Source organism: Acromyrmex echinatior, chromosome 3 (assembly GCF_024713525.1).
Source record: "Acromyrmex echinatior isolate Ae372 chromosome 3, ASM2471352v2, whole genome shotgun sequence".
Classification (NCBI taxonomy): domain Eukaryota; kingdom Metazoa; phylum Arthropoda; class Insecta; order Hymenoptera; family Formicidae; genus Acromyrmex; species Acromyrmex echinatior.
The window spans coordinates 4,869,789-4,892,775 of NC_141854.1; the positions used below are offsets into that span (position 1 = coordinate 4,869,789).

At 28.2% G+C, this 22,987-nt stretch overlaps 1 protein-coding gene across 5 annotated transcripts in view; it reads left to right on the forward strand.

The window, feature by feature from the left end:
• Positions 1-22,987, forward strand: part of LOC105143007 (EGF like, fibronectin type III and laminin G domains protein pikachurin) — a 143,567-nt gene that overhangs the window by 22,705 nt on the left and 97,875 nt on the right. For all 5 annotated transcript variants that reach the window (XR_845641.2, XM_011050975.2, XM_011050976.2 and 2 more), the window contains one exon: positions 20,509-20,744. Coding sequence is in view for 4 of the 5 variants with exons in the window: in XM_011050975.2 (XP_011049277.1) it covers positions 20,509-20,744 (236 nt within the window). In the remaining variant the exon portion in view is untranslated. The remainder of the gene's footprint in view (positions 1-20,508; positions 20,745-22,987) is intronic.

Consider the following 22,987-nt stretch of genomic DNA (forward strand, 5'->3'; position numbering starts at 1 on the left):
TCGACAGTTTTTATAGGTTTTTAGTTTGCAATTATCTCTGTCTGACTGTATGGAACATCAACTCAAAAGCTTTACAGCAAAGGATATCTTTAGGATGTCTTTTATACACCTCGATTAAAATCACTATTATTAACAACGTGTTGTATATAGAAGTTACGCGTTTCGCGGATTATCTCGTTTAGATCCATTATTAGAATGCCAATATTACGCGAACATTGCAGTTTACTTCATCAAGAGGAGCAGCCTAATACAGTAGAAAGTAAACTGCTATATTCACGAAATGTTGACATTCTAATAATGGATCTGAACACTAAGATAGCTTGCAAAATGCTTAGCTTCTCTGTATAAAGTAGCCGTGGAAGTCTCAATAGCATTAATATATTATATATTGATTATTTTTTTATTTATTGGCATTTGGAAATATTATGGATGTGGATTTATTTACAATTTTTTGAAAAAAAATAGAGATCAAACAAATATTAAACGAAATGAGCGCATTAAGTAGTTTATTAATGGTATTTTTAAAAATAATGAAGATTAATTAATATATATTAATATAACACTTTTTTATTACGGGTTTTCGAATAAAATTGCATATTTAAAGGTTCATAAAGAATAGTTATTGAAAAAGAACGAAAACAATATTCATTTTAGATCAATTTATATCTTCTTCCGGCTGGGATATAAAAACACCCTGTTATTCTCGAGTTAATAAATACAGAACAATTTAGTTTGTATATGTCCAACATTTCCACTTTAGTTTTTATAACAATCAATCAAAGTTTTTAGCTGTTCATTAATTCGTGAATCGAAAAAAAAATTTTCAATATATTTTTTAATTTATATTCTGTTCTATCGGACATAGGGATGAATGGGGGAATTGTAAACACTTAAAGAAAAAATTAAATAATGATGATTATTTATTAATTAATAGATCTTTATTCAAAAAATACTCTTATTAATAATTATTTAGTTCTAAATTACAGTTATTAATATTCATATGCCATCAATATAATTTATAATTAAAAAAAAACAATATAAACAACATAAACTATACATAATTTAAAAAAATAAAACTTACGTTTGGAATTACCTGCCGCCACGCGGATGTCAAATCAATTTTATTTTTTGTTTAAATTATAATTTATATTAATAATATATTAATATTAATTATTGTAGCTTAAAGCTAATATTGTTTGAATAAAAACTTTTATAATTAAATAATTATTGACTATATGTCCTTATTTTTTCCTTAGCTATTCGCATTTCCTCCATTCTCTCTCTCTCTCTCTCTCTCTCTCTCTCTCTCTTTCTCTTAATCAAAATCACCTAAAACATGTAATAGCATTTACCTTAAACGGCGTGTTCTATGGTCACGTGTATAATGCCACTAAATGTATATCGGATTATCACTGGATGCAAGAAATGAGAGCTTACTCACTACTCATACTACAGCAATATATAGACCGTGTTTATCCCGTTTTCGTAATTTCCTCATTCCTTTCTATACATGATGATACACTGAAAAAAATTTACGAAATTTAAATAAATATTTGTTTAGATAGTACTAATGGGACCATTTGCTCACAGAAAATAAATATTTATTCGATTTAAAAAAATAATATTTAAATTAAGTATAATTTTTTTAATTGAACAAATATTTTTTTACTGTAAGTAAATGATTCATTAGTATTAGCTAAACAAACTATTTATTCAAATTTCGTAATTTTTTTTTAGTGTAAGTATATGAAAAAACTAATTTACTTTATCATATGATGTAAAAAGAATTTTATATAATTTTTTTCACATCATAATTCAATATGAATGTCACTAGAAAATAAGAATATGTTTTCAAGTCGAACAAAAATTTCAAACCAAATCATTCTTATATGTACATACAAGGTGAAAAAAAAATTTTTAATTATTTAATCATTAAAAAATATAAAAGCTAAATAAATGTGTCATAATTTTTTGTTGATATTTTAAATTATTTATAGAAATAATATTACGTGTAAAATTTATTTATCGCGCCATCGAAAAATTACGAGGTGAAAAGCTTGTGCACTGGTTGCAAATTTATCTCGACAATCTCAAGTTCAAACTGTTTACAGTGCTCGTATTAAAGGTAATATCTCATTTCGCGTGGAATTGCGCGAAATATATTTTGTGTCGGGCTTATGAAATACGGAGAGAAGGCATTGTGAAAGAAAAATACGGTAAAATTATCCATAAATCATAAAGAATTTTGGGGACAGTTATGATTTATCGTTAGTTTAATCTTACGTAAAGGTTTTTGTGTCATAGCAAAAGTATTTCGAACCGAGCGTTATCTATATAAATATGATATAAACGATGCGTAACATTCACGCAAAATAAATTACCTATAAGTAACGGTCATTTTTTATTTTAACAAGTTACGAGGGTTGTTTATTTTTTTCTAATTTCTCTGCAAGACACGAAAAAAATGTAGTTAATCTCGTAGTTAACATTTCTTGTTATCTTTCATATTATATTTTTGCGCATTTTTGTTTTAAATAGAGAAATAATATTTTTAAAAACTTTTAGAGGTGATTTAATAATACAAAATATAAATAATAAGAAGCATACAGTCACAGTCTTGCGTTGTGGCTGTATGCTCCTTAATTATTATTTATGTTTAGTAATACATTATTTTTTAAAGAATTATATTTTAAAGAATGTGAAATCAGTGAGATATTAAAATAATTCATGCTTTTAGTTACATTCGTACATTTTACTTACATCACGTACTTAAGTAAAATGTAAGTGGCGCCTCCATCGAATCTACAGAATCTCCATCGAACCTACATTGCACTCGATGCAACTGTTGCAACAAAATTACGCGGTTCCGTTTACCCAATAGATGTTTTTCTCACGAATGAACGCGACAGGAAATTTGGTGGGAAGTTCGCCGATCGCCTCCGTTAATTGCTTTCCGATTGATTGTTCGCGAAATTCCATTATTACAGTCTGTCCACGATCGGAATGCTTATCCTAGCACATTCGCGAACATAAAGAGTTTTTCTCTATTATTCTCTATTTTTCTCTATTATAAATCATTCCCTTTTTTTTTTAAGAATTTAGGAAAACAAACATTTTCAAAACATACTATACGTTTCGATTAATCTAGCGAAACTGTCTATTATTTTTAAGAGCAGGATTTTTATGGATTATAATAGTCAATGAAAATATTATAGTCAATGAAAATTACATAAGAATAAAAATCTTGAAAGTCTGTAATGTTTGTTAATTGCTATATTGGAATACGATAAAGACTGGAATAATAAAGAAATTACGTTACTTGTAATACATTTATTCCCGATTTATCAAATTACGCGAAGTGTAACTTGTAGTTAATGAATAATAACGGCTTTAATCAAAGAGTTTTTAGTAGAGAATATATTGCACAATTAATGCAGCTCGAAAAAAAGAAGAACTTATAATATCCGTTTCGATTTTGATTATTCTGAAACTCCATTATTAGATCGAAAATGTATCTAAATTGTATTTTATGTGCAATTGAAACATTGTATCTGTCATTTTATTTTAACTATCAAATGCAATAATTACAAATTTCAATATTTTGTTGAATTTACTATCTATTAAAAACATCATCGAGTAATACAATAAATTCAACTTCATCGAATTTTTACTCCGCAATTTCCTTTTTGTTCGCTGAATCTAATCGTGTGATCTAACTAACATGGATGTTGTATCCTCGTTCCTCTGTTCGGATCTCTTCTTCGGATTTAATTTCGCGGCTAGTAAAACTCCTACATCTTTTATTTCTACTTCATCCAGCTCTCGCTGAATCTGATGGTGCCGCCATTGTGAATACTTTCTTCTCCGCTGCCACAAATTCAAATCGATTCGCTGTCTTGTGCTAATTGTACTCCCGCCAATACGGCAAAGTGATTTTTATATTGATTTTATTCTTGATTTTGATTCTCAATCTGGCGACCTCCACCCGTGGTAAATCGGATAAATCAATTTCTTCTCATTCCTAGCTCTAAATCCTCTAAAATCCTCCTAAATTCTCTGGAATCCGTTAATTCCGGGGATGATAGAATCTCAACATCTTCCATCTTCACAGATTCGATAATTTTGATTACATTGACTCTATTATTAACTTTAATGTCTCATTTGGCAAGCTCTTTTTACATGAATTTATCTAGTAATACCAATATGAACGTTTTCTGTTATCATCATGTATTTCTCTCTATTGTACTAATTCTGCTTTCTTCTATTTCTGTAGATTTCACGAACTTGTCCCATTGATTTTATCACTAACTAAGCATAATTCTTAACTTACAAGAGTTTTATCACAGGTAAACCCGCTAAGTTAATTTCTTGAGATCTATCTCGGCATTCGAGCGAACACGAATTTCGGTAATCTTGCTAATAACTTCTGCTAGATCGGCATCTTGACGACTTGCAACGTCAACGACTTTACGGGAATAATTATCTACGATTTGGAGCTGAAATTAATTGGGTATATTTTGCAATTGAACATTTATCTATTTTATCTTCGTTTTATTTTAATTTTTATGTTTGTTTCATTTTATATTTAGTAAATCTAACAAATAAATTTAAAACAGACGACTAGTGTGTGAAACGTTTCATATAAATAATCGTCAATTTAATGGACGGAATATGCAAACTGATACAGAGGCTTTAAACCACGCTTCATAGAGATCCTCAATAAGTTATAATGTAATATTGTTTATTGTTTTTCGAATTGACCGATACGTAGGTACTTTTCCTTTGTTTCATTATACGAGACAGTTATTATTTGACTAAATTTGAACGAATATAGCTCTTGATTTCTTGTTAATTTTAATTTTGTGACGATTGTTGAATATTTTCTTTATTAATCTATTTGACGATGTCTTAAATTATGTGGGATTGCTGCCGTTATGGTGAGGTGAGCATTGTTATTATATGAAAAATTCTTTTTCCATCTATTTTTTAAATATGTTGCAATTTATTCTTTTTTATCAAAATTCTATAGTTTGAGACTTTCACTCAGCCTTGCGACTGTGTTGGTATACCTGACATTTAATGTTGAAGATGAACGTGAGGATGAATCTCGCTATATCGTAACGACAATTGCATAATAAGAATTTTGGAAACTATGATTTACGATACATGATTCAACATTGTTCAAAACTTGTTATCAGTCAGATCAGTTAGAATGTGATAATTTAAAAATTTTTTTGTGCTGATGACTCAAAACGGAGCCGAAGCATACAAACTAATTTTTATTTTGTGTAATCTGGTATATTAAATTTCTTATACATAATAGATGTAGATTCTAGCGCCGACTCCTAATATCCAGTAAAATTATATATTTTATTATTTTAATAAATCTTTTCTTATTATATTCCAGACTACGACCAAAATTGGGAGATGAGACATCTTAAAAATGACATTAAGACATTTTAAAAGTGTCATTAAGATGTCTTTTAGACATTATATCATAAGACGTCTTGTGTCCCAGTTTTGAACATGTATCTGAGATTCCGTAAAAAGCATTATTCCATTTATAGCATAATCGATAAGCAATTGAAGTATTAAAATTCAGTGTGTTAAATATAAGTTGAAATCTAATATCGATAATTTTGTTAAGAGAACATAATTATAGAGAGACAATAATTATACATTCATTTTAATGAGAAATGAGAAAGATTATTTAATTATTGTCAACAATTTTTATTTAACCGAATAAAAATTGTTGACAGTAACATTGATTTCGATTATGTTTATGCTTGCAACAACAGCTAATCATTGTCGCAATGATCAAGAATATCATAAATAAATAAATACTAATGACATGATAGTACGTATCTCTTAGAATATTTATTAAACTGTATTAAAAATGAAACATTATTTGGAATCGATGCTTGCTAATAATTGCTTACGAGATTATCTGCTAAAAGAGTTGAAAAATATATACTGACTGATTGACAATTAGCTTCCTTCTCTTTTACCTTTTCTTTATTTTTCTCTCTTTTTCATAATTAAAATATGTAACCATCATTAAGATATATATTTCTTCTATTAAAAAATAGATGGAATAATTGTTACTAAAAAGTGGTTACAAATATTATAAGTATATTTAAAAAATGAATGGTTATTGTATTGAAGCTTGTTATTTGTGCAAATACAAATAAACATGTTCGCACATTTTAATTACATTTATGCAATTAATCAACAAAAAATCATTTTATAAATACATATAATAAAATATATTTTGCTATAATGAGTCAATATAAATGAATTAATTTGACACGTTCTAAGCTGGTAGGATCTATTTTTTTTTAAATGATTTTTTATAAGAAATAAAAAATCATATATGAAAAATAAAATATATTCATTTGTACTTATATTATTCATTAAAATAATACTAAATCTTGTGATGATTTAGTATTTAATATATGTATTCATGAGTTTAGTATCAACCTAATACTAAGGTTGAAACGTCTATCACATATTTAATATATACATTACACACAAAGAACTGGTGTTAGCTTATATTGGCATTTCCTTTCTACGTCAATCAAACGTTATTGTTTAATTTATTTGGAGAGCCTTATTTTGTATTTTTAATTTTATTATTAAATCATGTGATTTTTTAACTTTTTTCTGTTTTATCTTTCTGTGTTTTTTGTCTTTCTTATTTCTCTTTCATTTTTTAAAAATCTTATAAATAATTATTGTAAGCTATTATACCAACTATTATTGTCTTTTCATAGGGACAAATACTAATTTTAGAATTAATGAGAAAACGTTTATTGAAAAGAAAATCCTCTTTCATATTTAAACACTGTATGATAGACATAGTCAATTCATATAATATTTAAAATTGCTTCCGGGAATCCGAATTTAATTTAAGAAAACTCAGGTTTAATTCTGGTTTTACAGCGAAAAAAAATTACATTTTTATTTAATAAATTTTATTAACAAAAATTGCTAATGGCTTTTTAAAAAACATTAATCATAATAAATTTTAAATTAATAATTTTGCTTGTTTATTTCCCAATATTAAAAATAAGAACTGGTACATCTTATAAGAAACTTAAAAATAAATATTGGTCAAATTAATTTTTTAGCTACTAATTTCTTTTATCTATACTCATTTGTAAAAATACTCGTGCATAATTACTAATCGTACTGACTAATTATTAATAAAAGTCTTTTGCATTACACTATGGCACACCCATCAAGAAGATAGATTCGATCGAATTGTAATTTGGAATATTTTAGTCAAGTTAGCACTGTTCGAATGAAAATTCAAATAAGATCTATACTCAAATTAAGACGTGCTAATTAATAGATGCCAATTTAATACTCTATTCCTGATTTTAATCATTATTTAACAGGAATCCACATTTAAATGAGTTAAATACATATGAAATTGAAATACCTAATTTAAAATACAAACAAAAAAAATTTTGAATTGACTCGACTATACTAATTATCATGATTCAAGTGAGACACTACAGTGGTATGCCGCAAGCAATATCACAAATCAGATTAGACGTGATGAGACAGCAAGTACTCATTGCCAATGCCCAACAATCTAGATAGTTTAGTCAGAGACTCTAGACAATTCAGGAAATGGGATTCAACTTCTCGTCAACGCACTAAACTACTATGCTAAGGTAACTTAAGGTACAATTTATACGACGACACTATAGATAGTGAATTATATAGTTGACAAGAGAAGGACAAAAAATCGATTGAATTTTTATCAATTCGAAGATTAAACCGTTGGTTAAAGAGAGTGTTTTCAATCAATTTGTCAATAACTTACAATAAATTCATTTAACCTCTTCAGTATATTATATGTAATGTATGCCAAAGAAGACATCATCCATTGAAATTATTTAATTCTATCGACATCATCCTAACACCACAAGACGTCCTCAGGATCATTCTGAATATGTCCCAAGACATTCTGGAAATTTAAGGACATTCATATTTCCACTGGATATCCTGAGGTTATCCTTAAGGCATTATTTTCGGGACACCCTCAGGACATCCTTGGGATAGCTTCAGGACGTCCTTGTCCTGTGGGACAGCCTCAGAAGGTCGTTTGAACATCCTTCGGATAAAATGTGCTGTGTAGGAATTATTATAGTGTGTTCTGATTGCGGGTGATTAGAAATAATTTAACACATACATATATTTGATTTATTTATAAAAGTAATGATTTCTTATTCGTACTAATGCTTTAATTATAATTAATCTTATTAATAATTGTGTTTTAATTATTTAATTTATATTGTATATTACTGTTTCTAATAGGGAAAATTCCATATATAATACAATTCAATATTCTTTTTTTCCGTCTAACTGTTTCACATATCATATACTCAATATAGCATTGGTCATTTTTGAAATCCATAGATTGTTGAAAGTTTAAAATGCAATATTCAATTTTTGTACATATTATTGAAAATCTATTGTTGCTATAAATTAAACATGTATTACAAAATGATATATATATATATATATATATATATATATTTATATTTATATGTTTTGTATGGGATCTAATAAGTATGTATATATGTATATTACAAAATTATATACAACTTAATATTTACATTAATTAAAAGAATCAGTTTTAAATATTTCAATGGAATGTTCGTATCCTTTTCTTTGATATTAACTTGAACATGTGCTAACAATAAAACATTAAATACATTTATATATACATAAATTAAGTTAGTTTTATCATCTAAAAATTAAGAGTGTAGTGTAAGAAATTTAGAAGAAATAGGCAGAGAAGCTATCAGCGTTAGGGCTCAGTGGGAGGACGGAAGTCTATCAACTCGAAGGAGAGATTAGGCCTCGATTCGAGACTCGAAGCCCTGATATTTTTCTCGTGTTATCGCTTATTTCTTACAGTAGTTTGATTACGTTTACGATTGATTCTTCACAACGCTTGAACAGTGGAAAAAATACTTTTTAGGCACCAGTTTCTGTGAGTGGATGTGGACATTTTATTTTACTTTTAATACATCCTGGAAATAGTCCTGGAAATCTAAAATAGTCTTGAATATATCCTAAATTAATCCCTGATAATACCACAATGAACGCCCAACGGATGTATGTAGGACATAATGAGGCGCTCATCATTTTATAGTCCACAGGACATCCTGATGACGTCCTTGGACTACAATAGGACATCTCGTTTAGCCGGCAGGACGTCCACAGGATGTCTATAGGACGTTCCTGTATTATTAGGACATCTAAGATCAGAAATCTATAATGTTGATAAAATAGTCAAAATTAAAAAAAAAATTAATTGTTTAGTATGAATTTTCTTATTAAAGTGCCCTTGAATTGAATTTAAAAAAATTTTTTTAACATGGTTTCAATGAAAAATCAGATCTAAAGTCGCGCGAACAAGCACATCACGAATATTATGAATTCACAAATATTACGCGGCTGGTGTCACTTCATGTCACGATGCACTTGACGTAAGATGTTGATCGAACAATATCTCAATAACGTCTCATTGCATCAGATATATCGGAAGTGCGACTGTCAACTTGAACTAGGATATCAATCAAATGAGCCTTGAAAAAGATCTTTCAGTCTGATTACTTAAATAGCACTTCCGAAACTATAAGATGCGACGCGACGAAGCGGGCATGGTTCGTTTATTTAATTAAATCGATGGTGATGAGTTAGCTCCCCTGTCGTTGGGTTTTTATAATCTCGGGTTACTAGGCCCTCCCACCTCGTCAAGCTCGTACCCAGGGGAAGGAAAGTGCCGTCGGCGAAAAACCGTGTAATTATCGGTTCACCTTTAAAAATAAATATCGAGCACATGCCAGTTTGTTATCGCTGCGAAAGGTTCAATTCAAATATATGCGAATTAAGTTCTGCCTAGCAAAGTATTCAATGCACAAAATAAATTAAATGGCTCATTGAATTGATTATTGATTATTAAAGGTCTGATACATGATTTATCGTTGATCACTTGATCTGGTGATTACATTGTGCTGTTAATCGAAAAATAAAAAGCAAATTATATTTTAACAGACGAGAAGATTAATGCACCATACAAGAGAAATTCGAATCTAATAACAATAAACATTTCATAAAAAAATAATTGTTGCCTAGATGTCATGAAATGATAAGTTATAACACTGATCCTCCATCTGTTCGCCATTTCTACATCAAAATAATAAATCGCATGAAATATACACTTCGATAAAGAGTTATTGTTTTCGTTTTACCCTTATGAATTATGAATTACGCAAAGTAATAATCATTTATTGCAACAATCGTAAGATATTATACTTTTTATTCTCTTTTACCATCTATCATGATTGCATCTTGTATTTAATACAATGATACACAAATCTTAGCTTGAATATCAATAAGTAAGTGGTAGCGTAGTGATTTGTGACTTCACACAATGAGCTGTACGCTGCAAAAAACAAATACGAAGACCGTGTACCGATTTATCATATCCCAAAATGTTATTATTACTTTAATGATTTAAATTCACTATGTTAATTACTGTGTAATACTGTATACTCATACTACTCTAAATAATGTGATTTATAAAACTGAATTAATTACTAGTTATGACTTAATGGACCGCGAACTGTTTGAAATTAAATAATTGGAATTTAAATACTATGCAATACAATATCAAATAAATAAATCTTGTGAATACACGCATTATTAATAAACAGAATACATATACATAATATTAAGTAATAGATTTTCTATGTGTCAATTGATTTATTATTTCGCGTACACTTCTTCATATTGTTCCATATAAGAATGTGTACCAAATAATAAAAAATAAATAAATTATAATTTATATTGAACAGAAGTTTAAAATGTGAAAAACGTTTATTAAGAAAGAATTTATATTCGGAAAAGATCATAAAACAACAAACCATATTGCTTCATATTTTTACTTGAAATATACTTGAGATATACCTTGCACAAGATTTTTGTAAATAAAAAGTCAATAAAACTCTTAATACTTAATTGTATAATCTGATTTTCTAACTGATTATTATTAATTGTTTGTAGAAAATAATCATATTTCGATGAATGATACGCGGAATGAGTCGCGCCTATTTGCTCGCTCGAATATCGTTGAGCTGTATTACGCGATCGGCAGTCTTGCCTGTTCTATAATAAGGTTGTAAGCCTTAAGAAATTATAAGATGCCAATCAAATAAATGTGACAAAAATAATCGACTATGATTGGTTAATTTCTTACGACTTACGACTTATTCTATTATAGAACAGTTTTAGGTATGCAGCGACGTGACAAAAAATAAACATTAAAGCTTTGTTAACCGACTTATAAAAATCCGAAATATTTCATAAAATTTCCGAAATACATAATACATTTTATATAATAAATTTCATGTTTAATATTTTAACACATACAATTAGTTACTAATTCGTATTGTAAGAGACAGATTGACGTATTCATTAGCAAATCCATTTTAATATAAATTATTATCATACTTAACATTTACTTAAAGAAAAAAGTTTATTTTTTATTGATCAAGAAACTTATGTATAAAACTTGGTCGTCATTTTGAAAGTGTCTAAGGCTTCTTTTTTGATGTAACAATCTCGATAATGAATTTTTTATTAAAACCACATATACAGGATAGCTGATAATTAGTTATTAAACTCTCATAGAAACAGAATGGACCAAACAGAATAGAAAAATCCTCTACCGTTTTGCAATTTTCGCAATGGTCGACGAGATATTAATTTCTAAATATCGCCGAATTAACTCGTATTCGCCCGTTCTACCGTTAACTATTGCGAAAATTGCAAAATGGCAGAGGAGTTCGGTATGTTTCTACCTGCACACGAGCGATAGTTAACGAGATATTAATTAATAAAGATTTCCGAATGAGTGCATGTCCACTCGACTGCGAAAATTGCAAAATAGAGGACTTTTCTACTCAGTTTAGTCTTTATGTAAAAGTTTAATTGTCATTAATTGTCAGATACTCTGTATACACATCTAGTATATGGTTAGAATCAAGAATTCTAAATTTAAAAAAATTTAAAAAGAAATTTTAAGTAAATAATTAAACGTCTCTCATTTTTAATTTATCGCTTTTATAATTATTAATACATATTTAAATTAATACAAAAAACAATAAATTAACAATTAGCAATTCTTCAACTACAAGTAATTTCATTACTCATTGAACAGTAAAATTATGTCTTATTTATGAACAAAGTTTTTAAAAATAGTTTTATATACTCATAAAATTAATGGATATTTTTTTCTAATGACCTTTTAATTGATCCGTAATACAATCTATATTTATTAAAAATACAATTTTATATACTCACAAAAATTAATGGATATTTTTTTCTAATCACCTTTTAATTGATTCGTAATACAATTTATATTTATTAAACTTTGTCTATAAAATTATGACATTACATATATGATTAGTTTTTTCGGTAAGTTAAGTCAACATTAATATCGACGGTAATTAGCAAGTTTTACCAAACGTAACTGTATGATTAATCATCATTAATTTTATCGTTATTAATCATCATTAATTCCATTATAGATATTCAATATCATTTTCTTTGGTTGACTGCATAATTAGTCAATAGATTACCGTTTACCTAATGGTAAATAGTTTGACACGATATGTTTAATAATGTTCTAATTTTAAACATATTAGATATATATTACTATCTAATTCCATTAAATCTTTTTTCAAAATTTTTTAATTGGGCAATAATTTTCCATTTTTAGCATAAACTTTTTATTTATTAACTCTTCGTGATCACACCTCCTGAGAATTTTATATTGGTCATAGGGAGCAAAATGATCACAATATTTCAATTGATTGCCGTATTTATAGCTTTTGTTCTTTAAAATCATAAAATTTACTGAAATGACTCGACATTGACATGGCATTGTAGAATATGGAAATGCAGTGGCTTTTTAATTTTAACATATTTAAAAAAATAAAAACTAACGTCCAAGGAACAATATGCGGTTGAAGGCACAAAAAGGGTATTTTAAATTTCGGATAAATGGCAGTTTAAGTCCTGTTCTAAAAAAACTTTAGAAATATAAAATCTCATATCTTTTTGGAGTCTCTTGAACTTTTAGTGGCCACTTTTTAAAAATTAAACCAATGGATTATTCTTTTTCTTATTTTATGCATTATTTAAAAAAATAAACTAGAGATTCCGAAAATACGAGTTATGATAGGCCAAGCGTGAAATGATTTTTAATGGGTTATGAAAAATTTTAGAACCATAAATTATACTTTGTTATTTCACGTAACAATATAAATTTACTTTTTACGATTTCATACATGTGTACAGTTAAATTGTCAACGATGGTTGGAATAAAAAAATTTTGAAATAAACTACAATTATTAAACTCCTTTTACTTGAAAATAATTTGTGCCAAGGTCAAGCTGTCATCAACAGAAATAAGAAACAAACCCATTTTTTATACATATTTCATTATGTATCTGAAAAATAGATTTATAAAAGTATATTCAATAAGAAATTAAAAAGTAAAAAAATAAAATGATATAAATAAATTATTTATTTATTCCCCCTCCCCCTCGCTTTTTCATATACTAGAATTAGAAAAACCATGGATGTTTGCTTGTTTAGAATCTATTGTTATCCACATAAATTTGAAAAGATATCTATTGTATTGTAGACCATGACATTAGCAATTTTTCATATATTTTTAGATTAATATACTTAAAATGTCATTATGGTATTTTAGTAATTCCAAATGACAATAATATATCTTCATATATATATATATATATATATATATATATATATGTGTATATATATATATATATATATATAAATATATATATTAGGATCCATTTTGAATAAGCAAAATGTTCGCGAAACATAACAATAAAGATATCGCGTAATGACTGAAAATTAAACGATGAGTTTTTTTTTATAGAAAAATGGAAAGGATAATAAAATGTGTATTATTTCATAAAATTGACTTTCTGAAAGTTTTCTTAATCAGAGCGTGATCAAAAGTTCGAGTATTAATAAAGTTTTTTCGAAAACTTGGGAAAATTCACATATGACAGATCGCTAGGGGTATCATCGGGATTAACACGATTTTCTAGGGATTACCCAAGGAACACGAGGAATATTTGCAAAATAGACATTGATGTAGTACACTACTGTACTACTCTACTATAACTAGAAATGTTTACGACTAATCGACGATAGTAAATATAAATGTGTACTTATTATAAAAGTTTAACAATTCATTTAAATTCGAATTAGTGACTTTTACAAAATTTAATTTACAAAATATTAAATTAAAATTAGAATCTTAACGTTAATAATATTAATAACATTAATTTCATTATTGAGCTAAATTGTTGTATTTGAATTATTACTACGCTCCCCAATAATCACATTCGATTTATTTGACATTTTTTGCACAATTGTTATCCAATATTTTATGAACGTTTTCTTTTATATTAAACATTAAATTCTTTTTAATTCATGATTCATTTTCCTAATAAAATTAAATTTTTAGAAATAACGACTGACAATAAGTCGTATTATGGATAATTAAATTTATCTTCTTAAACTATGCCCAAGGATAACTTTTATATAATTCCATTACGCTGGCTTTAATATTTAAGTTAATACAAATTTACATGATAACGCTATACAATTAGTATCACTGGTCAAATATTGACATTAAAATGTTAGCGTTATCTTACATTTATTTTATAAAAATTGCAATAAAGCATTAATAAGTTGCATTTTCTAATATTTGTTTTATTTCAAGTTTTACTGAATCTTTTTTTCTTTTGTTTTCTTTTTTGTTATCTTTTTATTATTGTAATAATTATTTCTTATCATTGTATTTTTTAATTTTTATGAATTTCTTTTTTCATATTTTTCTTATTTTTATTATTATAATTATTTTTAATTTTTATTTTATGTCATCGTCTTTGTTTCCTTCTTCTTTTTACTTATCAATTTTCTTTTTTTATATTCTTAGAGGATTTGCTCTAGAATATTAATAAACGCCTTTATCTCTCTCTCTCTCTCTCTCTCTCTCTCTCTCTCTCTCTCTCTCTCTCTCTTCCCTTCCTTCCTATCTCTCCCCCTTCCTTTCCCTTCCCCCCCCCCCTCTCTCTCTCTCTTTCTCTCTGTATTGATTTATCCACTTATCTATCTATTTACATGCAGTATGATGAACTATACGATTGAACTAATACTTGTTGTTATGCTGATTCCAATATGTGCACTAATATTAGCTTTCCATTGCACTCGGTATGTATGTAATTCATTAGCGATATCATTGTACATACAACAAATGTAGTATTATACAAGTAAATATCAAATATTTATAAATTCTAAATCACAATATTTTATATAATCAAAATTTCTACTACTTCATTGAAAACGAAAAATCGATTGTTTATTATACTCTTTATAGCAATAATAATCTTATTTGAATCAAAAGAAACTTGAATCTGATTATAATATTAGGTGTTGGAATTAATTCGTAGCGTTTTACAAGTGATGGGAAGTACTTTCATTAATGTATTTTTTAATGCTCATGTGAAATAAATAACATTCTTTCATTAAAAAACGCTACGAATTAATTCCAACACCTAATACTTCCATACATTCGCCATTATATTTAAATAAATAAGTTTCGATGAAGATTTAAATGTTAAAACATTGATAAAATTGTTTTAATTAATTATGAAAAAATTATTTCGTATATAGAATAGCGAATTTAAAAATAAAAGTATTTAAAAATAAAAATAATATTTTCTGTAACATTTTTAAAAAATCTCGAACAACTATTAAATTTTACATCTCTTTAGAGAGATGTGCATGAACATAATATAATATAAGAGTTATTGATATTAATATTGATTGCTAATAGTTCATTCATTTGTTCGTTCGTTTGCCGTAATGTCGACAATCTTTCGATTGTTTGGTTATCATTCCTTTAATAACATTATTACGGCCGACCTTGAAAACGTGCTTCATTACGAGCATCCTTTTTAAATCGACTCGGTAAACGCATTTCGATAGGAATTGTCGAAGTTTCAGAAATACTCCAACGATTGCCTGCTACCTCGGACTCTTAAGGCTTTTTAAATATGGTGGATACCAGCACTGCACACCGTGAGCAGCTATATGCAATTTTGCTTTCGCCTCCTTCCGCGTTGCGAGGCGTAATACTCGAAATGCATTTCGAGCTTCATTTTGAATTCAAGAGCCGTTTCAACCTTAATTCGTGAAAATCAACATCTCGCCAGCGATTTTTGCACCGCGCAAATCCAGCATTGTAATTTCTGATTGAACTAACGTTCTCGCAGTAATAAGATCTGACTGTTATAAATTTTGTTGGTCATGATCTAATAAATGCAATTTATTTTTATAATTTAATTGTTTAATTTAATCGTTAAATTTAAAGTTGCCTTTCCTAGGGTAAGTAAATATCTTATTAAAAATGTAATGTTTTCCTTTTAATTTTGAGTTATTCAAAATTTTAATTTATTTTGTCTGCGCTTATATCTGGATCTGTTTTCAATCTTTAAACTATTCCGTAAATTATTCTATAAGTTATTTTATAACTTATCATTTTAAATTATATTTCTATAAATATAAATTATAAAACACATTTTCTTTCTACATCTTAAATAATTATTACTCTACATTGTTAAATCTATTATATATAGCGTCAAATTTAACTTAATTAATTTAACATGCAGTCGTCACTGCTCCTACTAAATATATCGTTATTTTTTACCAAAACGTTAGTTAAATTTGACACTATATCAAATTGACACTATATAGTGTCAAATATAACTATTGTTTTAGTATAAAATATGATTGAGTAGGAGCAGTGACGACTTAGGTTAAATTTGACACTATAAATTTAATAGTGTAAATAAATAATGTGTCATATTTAATATAACTTAAAAACGTATAGTGTTTGTCGCGACTATTATAAAGCGAATTCCCGCAATAGATTCTATTTTGATATTACCATGATGCTCATGTGGATCACGTATATATAAGTCTTCCACGTTCATATATATTGTAACATTTTAATATTTCGGATTTTATTATTATAATTTTTTAACATATTTCTTGTAAACAATTATTTTTAATTACAATTTATATATATTTGTAATTATATTTTATATAAAATATTATTCTATTAATGATAATATTTTATCACAGTAATAAAAATTTACAACTTATCTTATCAAAAAATAATCTTATCGCGATAAAATATGGGATTTCTGCCACAATTTTTTTTTTAGTTTTTCAATTTATATTTATATCATTTTATTCCTTCTTATGCACTTTTATACATTTTTATATATTTTAATTTTATTTAAATTTTATCCAATAAATTGTTAATCTTAAATTTACAAAAAAGAAGAATTTAAATAAATTTAATTTGGAAAAATTAATTTAATATATATTATATATATATATATACATACATATATACATACATATAAAGATACTTCATATGAATCATGTACATTTAAGATAATCCTTACCTAAATTACATTTCTTATTTTATCGAAGATATTGCATTTCGTCTACGTTTTAACGGTTATACATTTTATGAATCGATAAAATTGAGATTAGCATCAATTAAGGTTTATCAGGCGTCATTTGAATAAAAATAGCTGGCGTCAAAGGCTTTTGAATTTGAGTAAGTTCAAGAAGCATCCATCTGATAGTGGAAGCTTCGTATACGACAGGCCCATTAAATTTTAAATGCCTGGGAATTAAATGCCGGAGCTCGCCTGCCACTTGATCCACTGGCAAGTATCGTGGCAGAAGCTTTGGCACACAAGGAAATCTTGTTGAAAAGAAATAGTTGAGTGTCCTCTTGAAAGACTGTAGCTTTCGAAGTAGCTATTGAATATATTTGCTACAGTTGTTTGCAAACATCATTGTGGCGTTTACACAAATAATAATCCATATTTGAATTGAGCTATCAAAAATTATTATATCAAATATATGTATATTGTATATAACAATTAATTATTATTTTCAATATTATTTTAGATATCAATAAGCATTTAAAAGAATTAAGAAAGAGAACTTGAAATAAGAATATCAAATAAAAATAAGCGACGATATTTAAAGTAATACTTATTATCTGCCAAATGATGTCAAGAACAATTACACGCAATTCCGAATTTTTTCATGCATCGTATAATAACAATTGTTCGAAAAATTTTGAAAATACTTTTTTATTATACGCGTTGATGTATCAATCTTTCAACCAGGCATTCGTGAACTGGCATAGGCGGCAAACTTGTCGATTTTATTCATGAAGAATATTACGTTACATATTCAGGAAGGTTACTGACCAACTGTTTCAAGTTTCGGAATCACCGATTGCTTTTTGCTCCAAAAACATGGTGTACGGAACGCAACACAATTTGCCACGGTTGGCGCAAATAAATTCTCCCCAAAAACGAAATCCAATAGGAAGTCTGAAACCTGCGTTATCTGGATGGCATCGATTTCTACACACACTATGCATCTCCCGTTTCGATGGTGACTTTCGATGCTGCCGCCACCGCCCTCGCTGGTCGCGTTCTCTGGCTGGCGTTATTATTCCGCAAGCCCGGTAATAACCAAATTAACGCTATACACGAATTTCCGATGCAGCGCACGTAGTAGTGCGCGGCTTACACCGACAGGGCGACCTGCAAGCGTAAGCACCCCAAAGTTCGGTATCGCGAGCTTGCCTCGAGCGATCCAATGCTGGGCTTTGGTCTCCTCGCCGTTGCTCTCTCTATCTCACCCTCTCTCTCTCTCTCTCTCTCTCTCTCTCTCTCTCTCTCTCTTCCTTATTCCCTCCCTCCTCCCCTCTCTCTCTATGTCTCTCTCTTTCTCTCTTCTCTATGGCACATAGACGGTGTAAGCGAGTTTCGGTCAGCGTTCAAGGAACTCGAGGAGCGCTATCCACTACCCCTACCAATATAACTACTCGTGTGTATTATATATGTGGAACTCATGTGTGACCAACGGATAAGTTCTTAACGACCCTTCACTTCGGTGCCGCCGCCATCGCCGCCGCTGTCGTGCCAGTTGCATGTGCAGTGAGCTGGTCGTGCTGTGCAACAGTTCGTGGGATCTTAGTGAATTTAGCATAAAGATCGAAATTGATAAAAGAGAAAATTATGATAAGAGAAATCCCACTTCGTTTATAATATTTTATGAAATTTTGATGTCCCTAAATATATTAATCTGCACTGCATATTACATATAGATAGAATCCATATTGCCTTTTCCCTTATAACTTCAATGAATTCAATTTTCGATATTGTGAATACGTAGAACTTGTACCGATTGTATCGTTTGTTTGCATAAGTAAACGCAAGAGTCGTGTACAGACGAATCTGAATTCAACGAAATTATACCAATTTCAATTAATGGCTCATTTAACTGTTGCCATGTTAAATTATATTTTAAATTATAGATGTGTGTAATATAACGAACGCGTCAAGCTTCGTTAATATTCTATTTCCTTTTTGAATTAATAGAACAATTTGTTATCAAATGGGATGGAAAAACTGCATTTTCACGGTACGCTGTAATGAATAATTAGTTAACGTCTGGTTTTGATAGGTAGATAAAGTGATTTGAAGATTGAAGTCGAGATTGAATTAAGGATTAAGGCGTAAAAATTCATAACTGTCTTTCGTTGAGTAATTATTCCTAAAATCTTTTTTCTTATTTGATATGTTTTAATTTTTTTATACATATTTAATTTTAGAGTTTATTTTAGAATTTTAATACTATTAGAACGACGCGAGGGGCTAAATTGATTCAATCACGGTTGAAAGTAAATCTTTCTAAGAGGACGGTTGTCATTATGAAAGTAAAATTACTTGTAATTAACTATGATTATATATGAAAAGTCACAAAAATCTAAAATTCTATGTGCAAATTCAAATTAACTGGAAAAGAAAAACTATCAGATGGGTCAAAAACAACATAGCCGTGATTCTAGTGATAATATTTTAATAATAACTAATTGTTAAATAAACAAAGTTTAGTTTTTTGATAAATTGATAACGTACAACGCACATTTGTTTGTATACAAATTTTTCAATATTTAAGGGAATTATTTAAGGGAAAATTATAATAAAGATAATATTATGTTACAATCACGTGTTGGTAACTATTATGCGGCATAAAACTGTCAGTAAATATAATTTCTCGCGATAACAGGCACCTACAACAAAAATTAATTAAAAAAAATTAATAAAACAGCGAAAAAGAGGTAACAATAAAATTCTTGAAATTTGTCGATGCCAATTTTCCATAAAAACGATTCTAACAGGCAACTCGGTGTTATCTCGCGGCTTATTCAATATTCCAAACTTGTTCCCGACAGTTTTTCTAACAGAATGAACGGCTATTTCGTTACAGAACTCAACTCGACATCGCCATCGACGAGCGAACTCGGCGACCTCGTTGACGAGGTTGAGAGCGACGAGGCGAACGCGGACAACGCAGATGACGAGGATGCGGTCGAAGATATTCTTTATATACGCGGTGCAACCTTCACGATACATCTGGATGCCCCAGCCGAGAATTCCACCGTGAATACGACGAAGATAAACGAGGCGAATGCGGATCGGATCGAGCTGCACGCCACGTCTCAGGTAACATTATTCGCCATATTTTCTGGGTTAGCTTGTCGTATTGTTCCATAAGTGTTTGCATGTTGTTCTGCGATCATTTGTTATGTAGGATTTCAGAGGTGTGTTATTCTGTGTGAAAAATCTAAAGTTTTTGATCTACAATAAATATACAAGACAATGTCAGGGCAGCTACTACTTTATTACGCAAACTACATCCGCGATAAATTAATGTTAACGTGATAATAACATTAAATTTTAATAGTCCTGTTTTTTACTTTCATGTGTAACACAATATTTTTTTTTAATTGTCACATGTTGGTAACTATTCATTATAATATAGAGGAGAAGTATTATGGTAATGATATATAGTGGCTCTCTTAATATTTCCGTTATAATATCTTCGCTTAGATAGTGAATTCTATAGTGAATAATTATAACTTATAGAATTATTTACTCAGTAACTCGTTACATGATGACGCTAATATACAATAGCAAGTATTTATTATAACGTAATTTTACTTTCAAAACATGTTTAAAGTACATTTTAGTATTTAATTACATTTAGTATTTAATTACACATTATACTTCCTCATTCTTTTTAAATTTGAGAGTATTATCACACGAATACGTATATTTGAGTGTGTTAATATTTTATTTCGAATTATGTAAAGTTAAACAATACTATGGCATTTTGTTAACGTGGCTGTCTAAGCTAATTGCTGATGACCTCTTTTTCAAGATTTTTATGTTAAAATAATTATTCCATAAATTTGTAGCTCTACTGTTAATATATATAACAATATAGTTTATGTGATATATAGATGTTTCCCAAATACTGAGCTGTCTATATGCAGATAAAATAATGCGTACATTTGCATGTATTCTATAATATTTTACTTTTTCGTTAATTTTGTAACAAATACTGTTTTTTAAACAAAAGCAATTTTTTAAATATATTTTTGTGGAAGACTACCCCTGTTTCTTTTCGAACAAATTTGCAGTGTCGTTACATTTTTATAAATAGTATCTTAAGTCATAAATGTTTCATAACTTTGAATCAACTGAACAACATTTTGACAAATGTAATCATTAAGTTTTAAATTTAATTTTTGATTATTAAGTTATTAAGTTATTGTACGTATAAATTATAAATAAGATGTCATAATACAATTTTCTTCTCTTATCATTTATCAATTTTTCTTAAAGCAAAGTAAAAAGTAAAATAAAAAATGCAATTGCTTGAGATGACATATATGTTGAGATAGTATATATATGTATAGATATATATATACATATATATAGTATATATATATATATATATGTATAGAAATATATATACATGTGTATATATGCGACACACACACACACACACACACACACACACACACACACACACACACACGTATACATATACCTTAAGATTTGACTAATTGACATTTCTATTGATTTTGAGCAAATACTCGATATAAAGGAATAGTCAATATCGAATTCACACTAAGATATATTTGATCAATATGTCCATCACCACTAAACTGGAGAGAATCGATTTAACATTGTCTTTAGGTTAAGCACTCCAGAATAGAACATTCCGTAAAGGAACATAAATGAATGTCCATGCCAAGTATAGAAATAGCGACAAATATTAAATCGAGCACAAATGTTTCACAAATGTTCTCAACTGAAGAATCTTTCTTTAAGCTAGAATTAATTCCCGATACATCCAAAGGACATAAAGTTCTGTATGACAAGATTAAGGATTTGATCCGAATGTTGATATCAAATAAGACATAAGACTTTGTACCAATTGTCTTGAGTTGTATAATAAATATTGAAAAGTTTCTTTTGTTATAATTGAGCAAAATTAAATTAAAGATGAAATATACAGATAAATATCAATGTGTAAGAGATAATATTATAATTTTACTAAAATGTGTATCAATTGATAGAAATTAACCGAAATTGTAAATTAATATTAACACTGTGATTGATTACGTGGAACATTATTAAAATTTAATAAAATGAAATTGGCACAGACATTTTAATGATATCAAATTAACACATTGTTTGATCAAACCAATGTTATGTGAATTCGATTCTTTCTCGGGTGATTTTCTTTTTCACAAATAGATAAATAAATTTATTTAATATTTGGTAAGTCTCGGCATTAAGCATGAGGTTCGCAGCTTTTAGATAATCTTTATTCAAAAGTCTCCTCAAATAAAAAACATGAGACGTGCAACAGGTACTTCACATCCGCTGTAGCT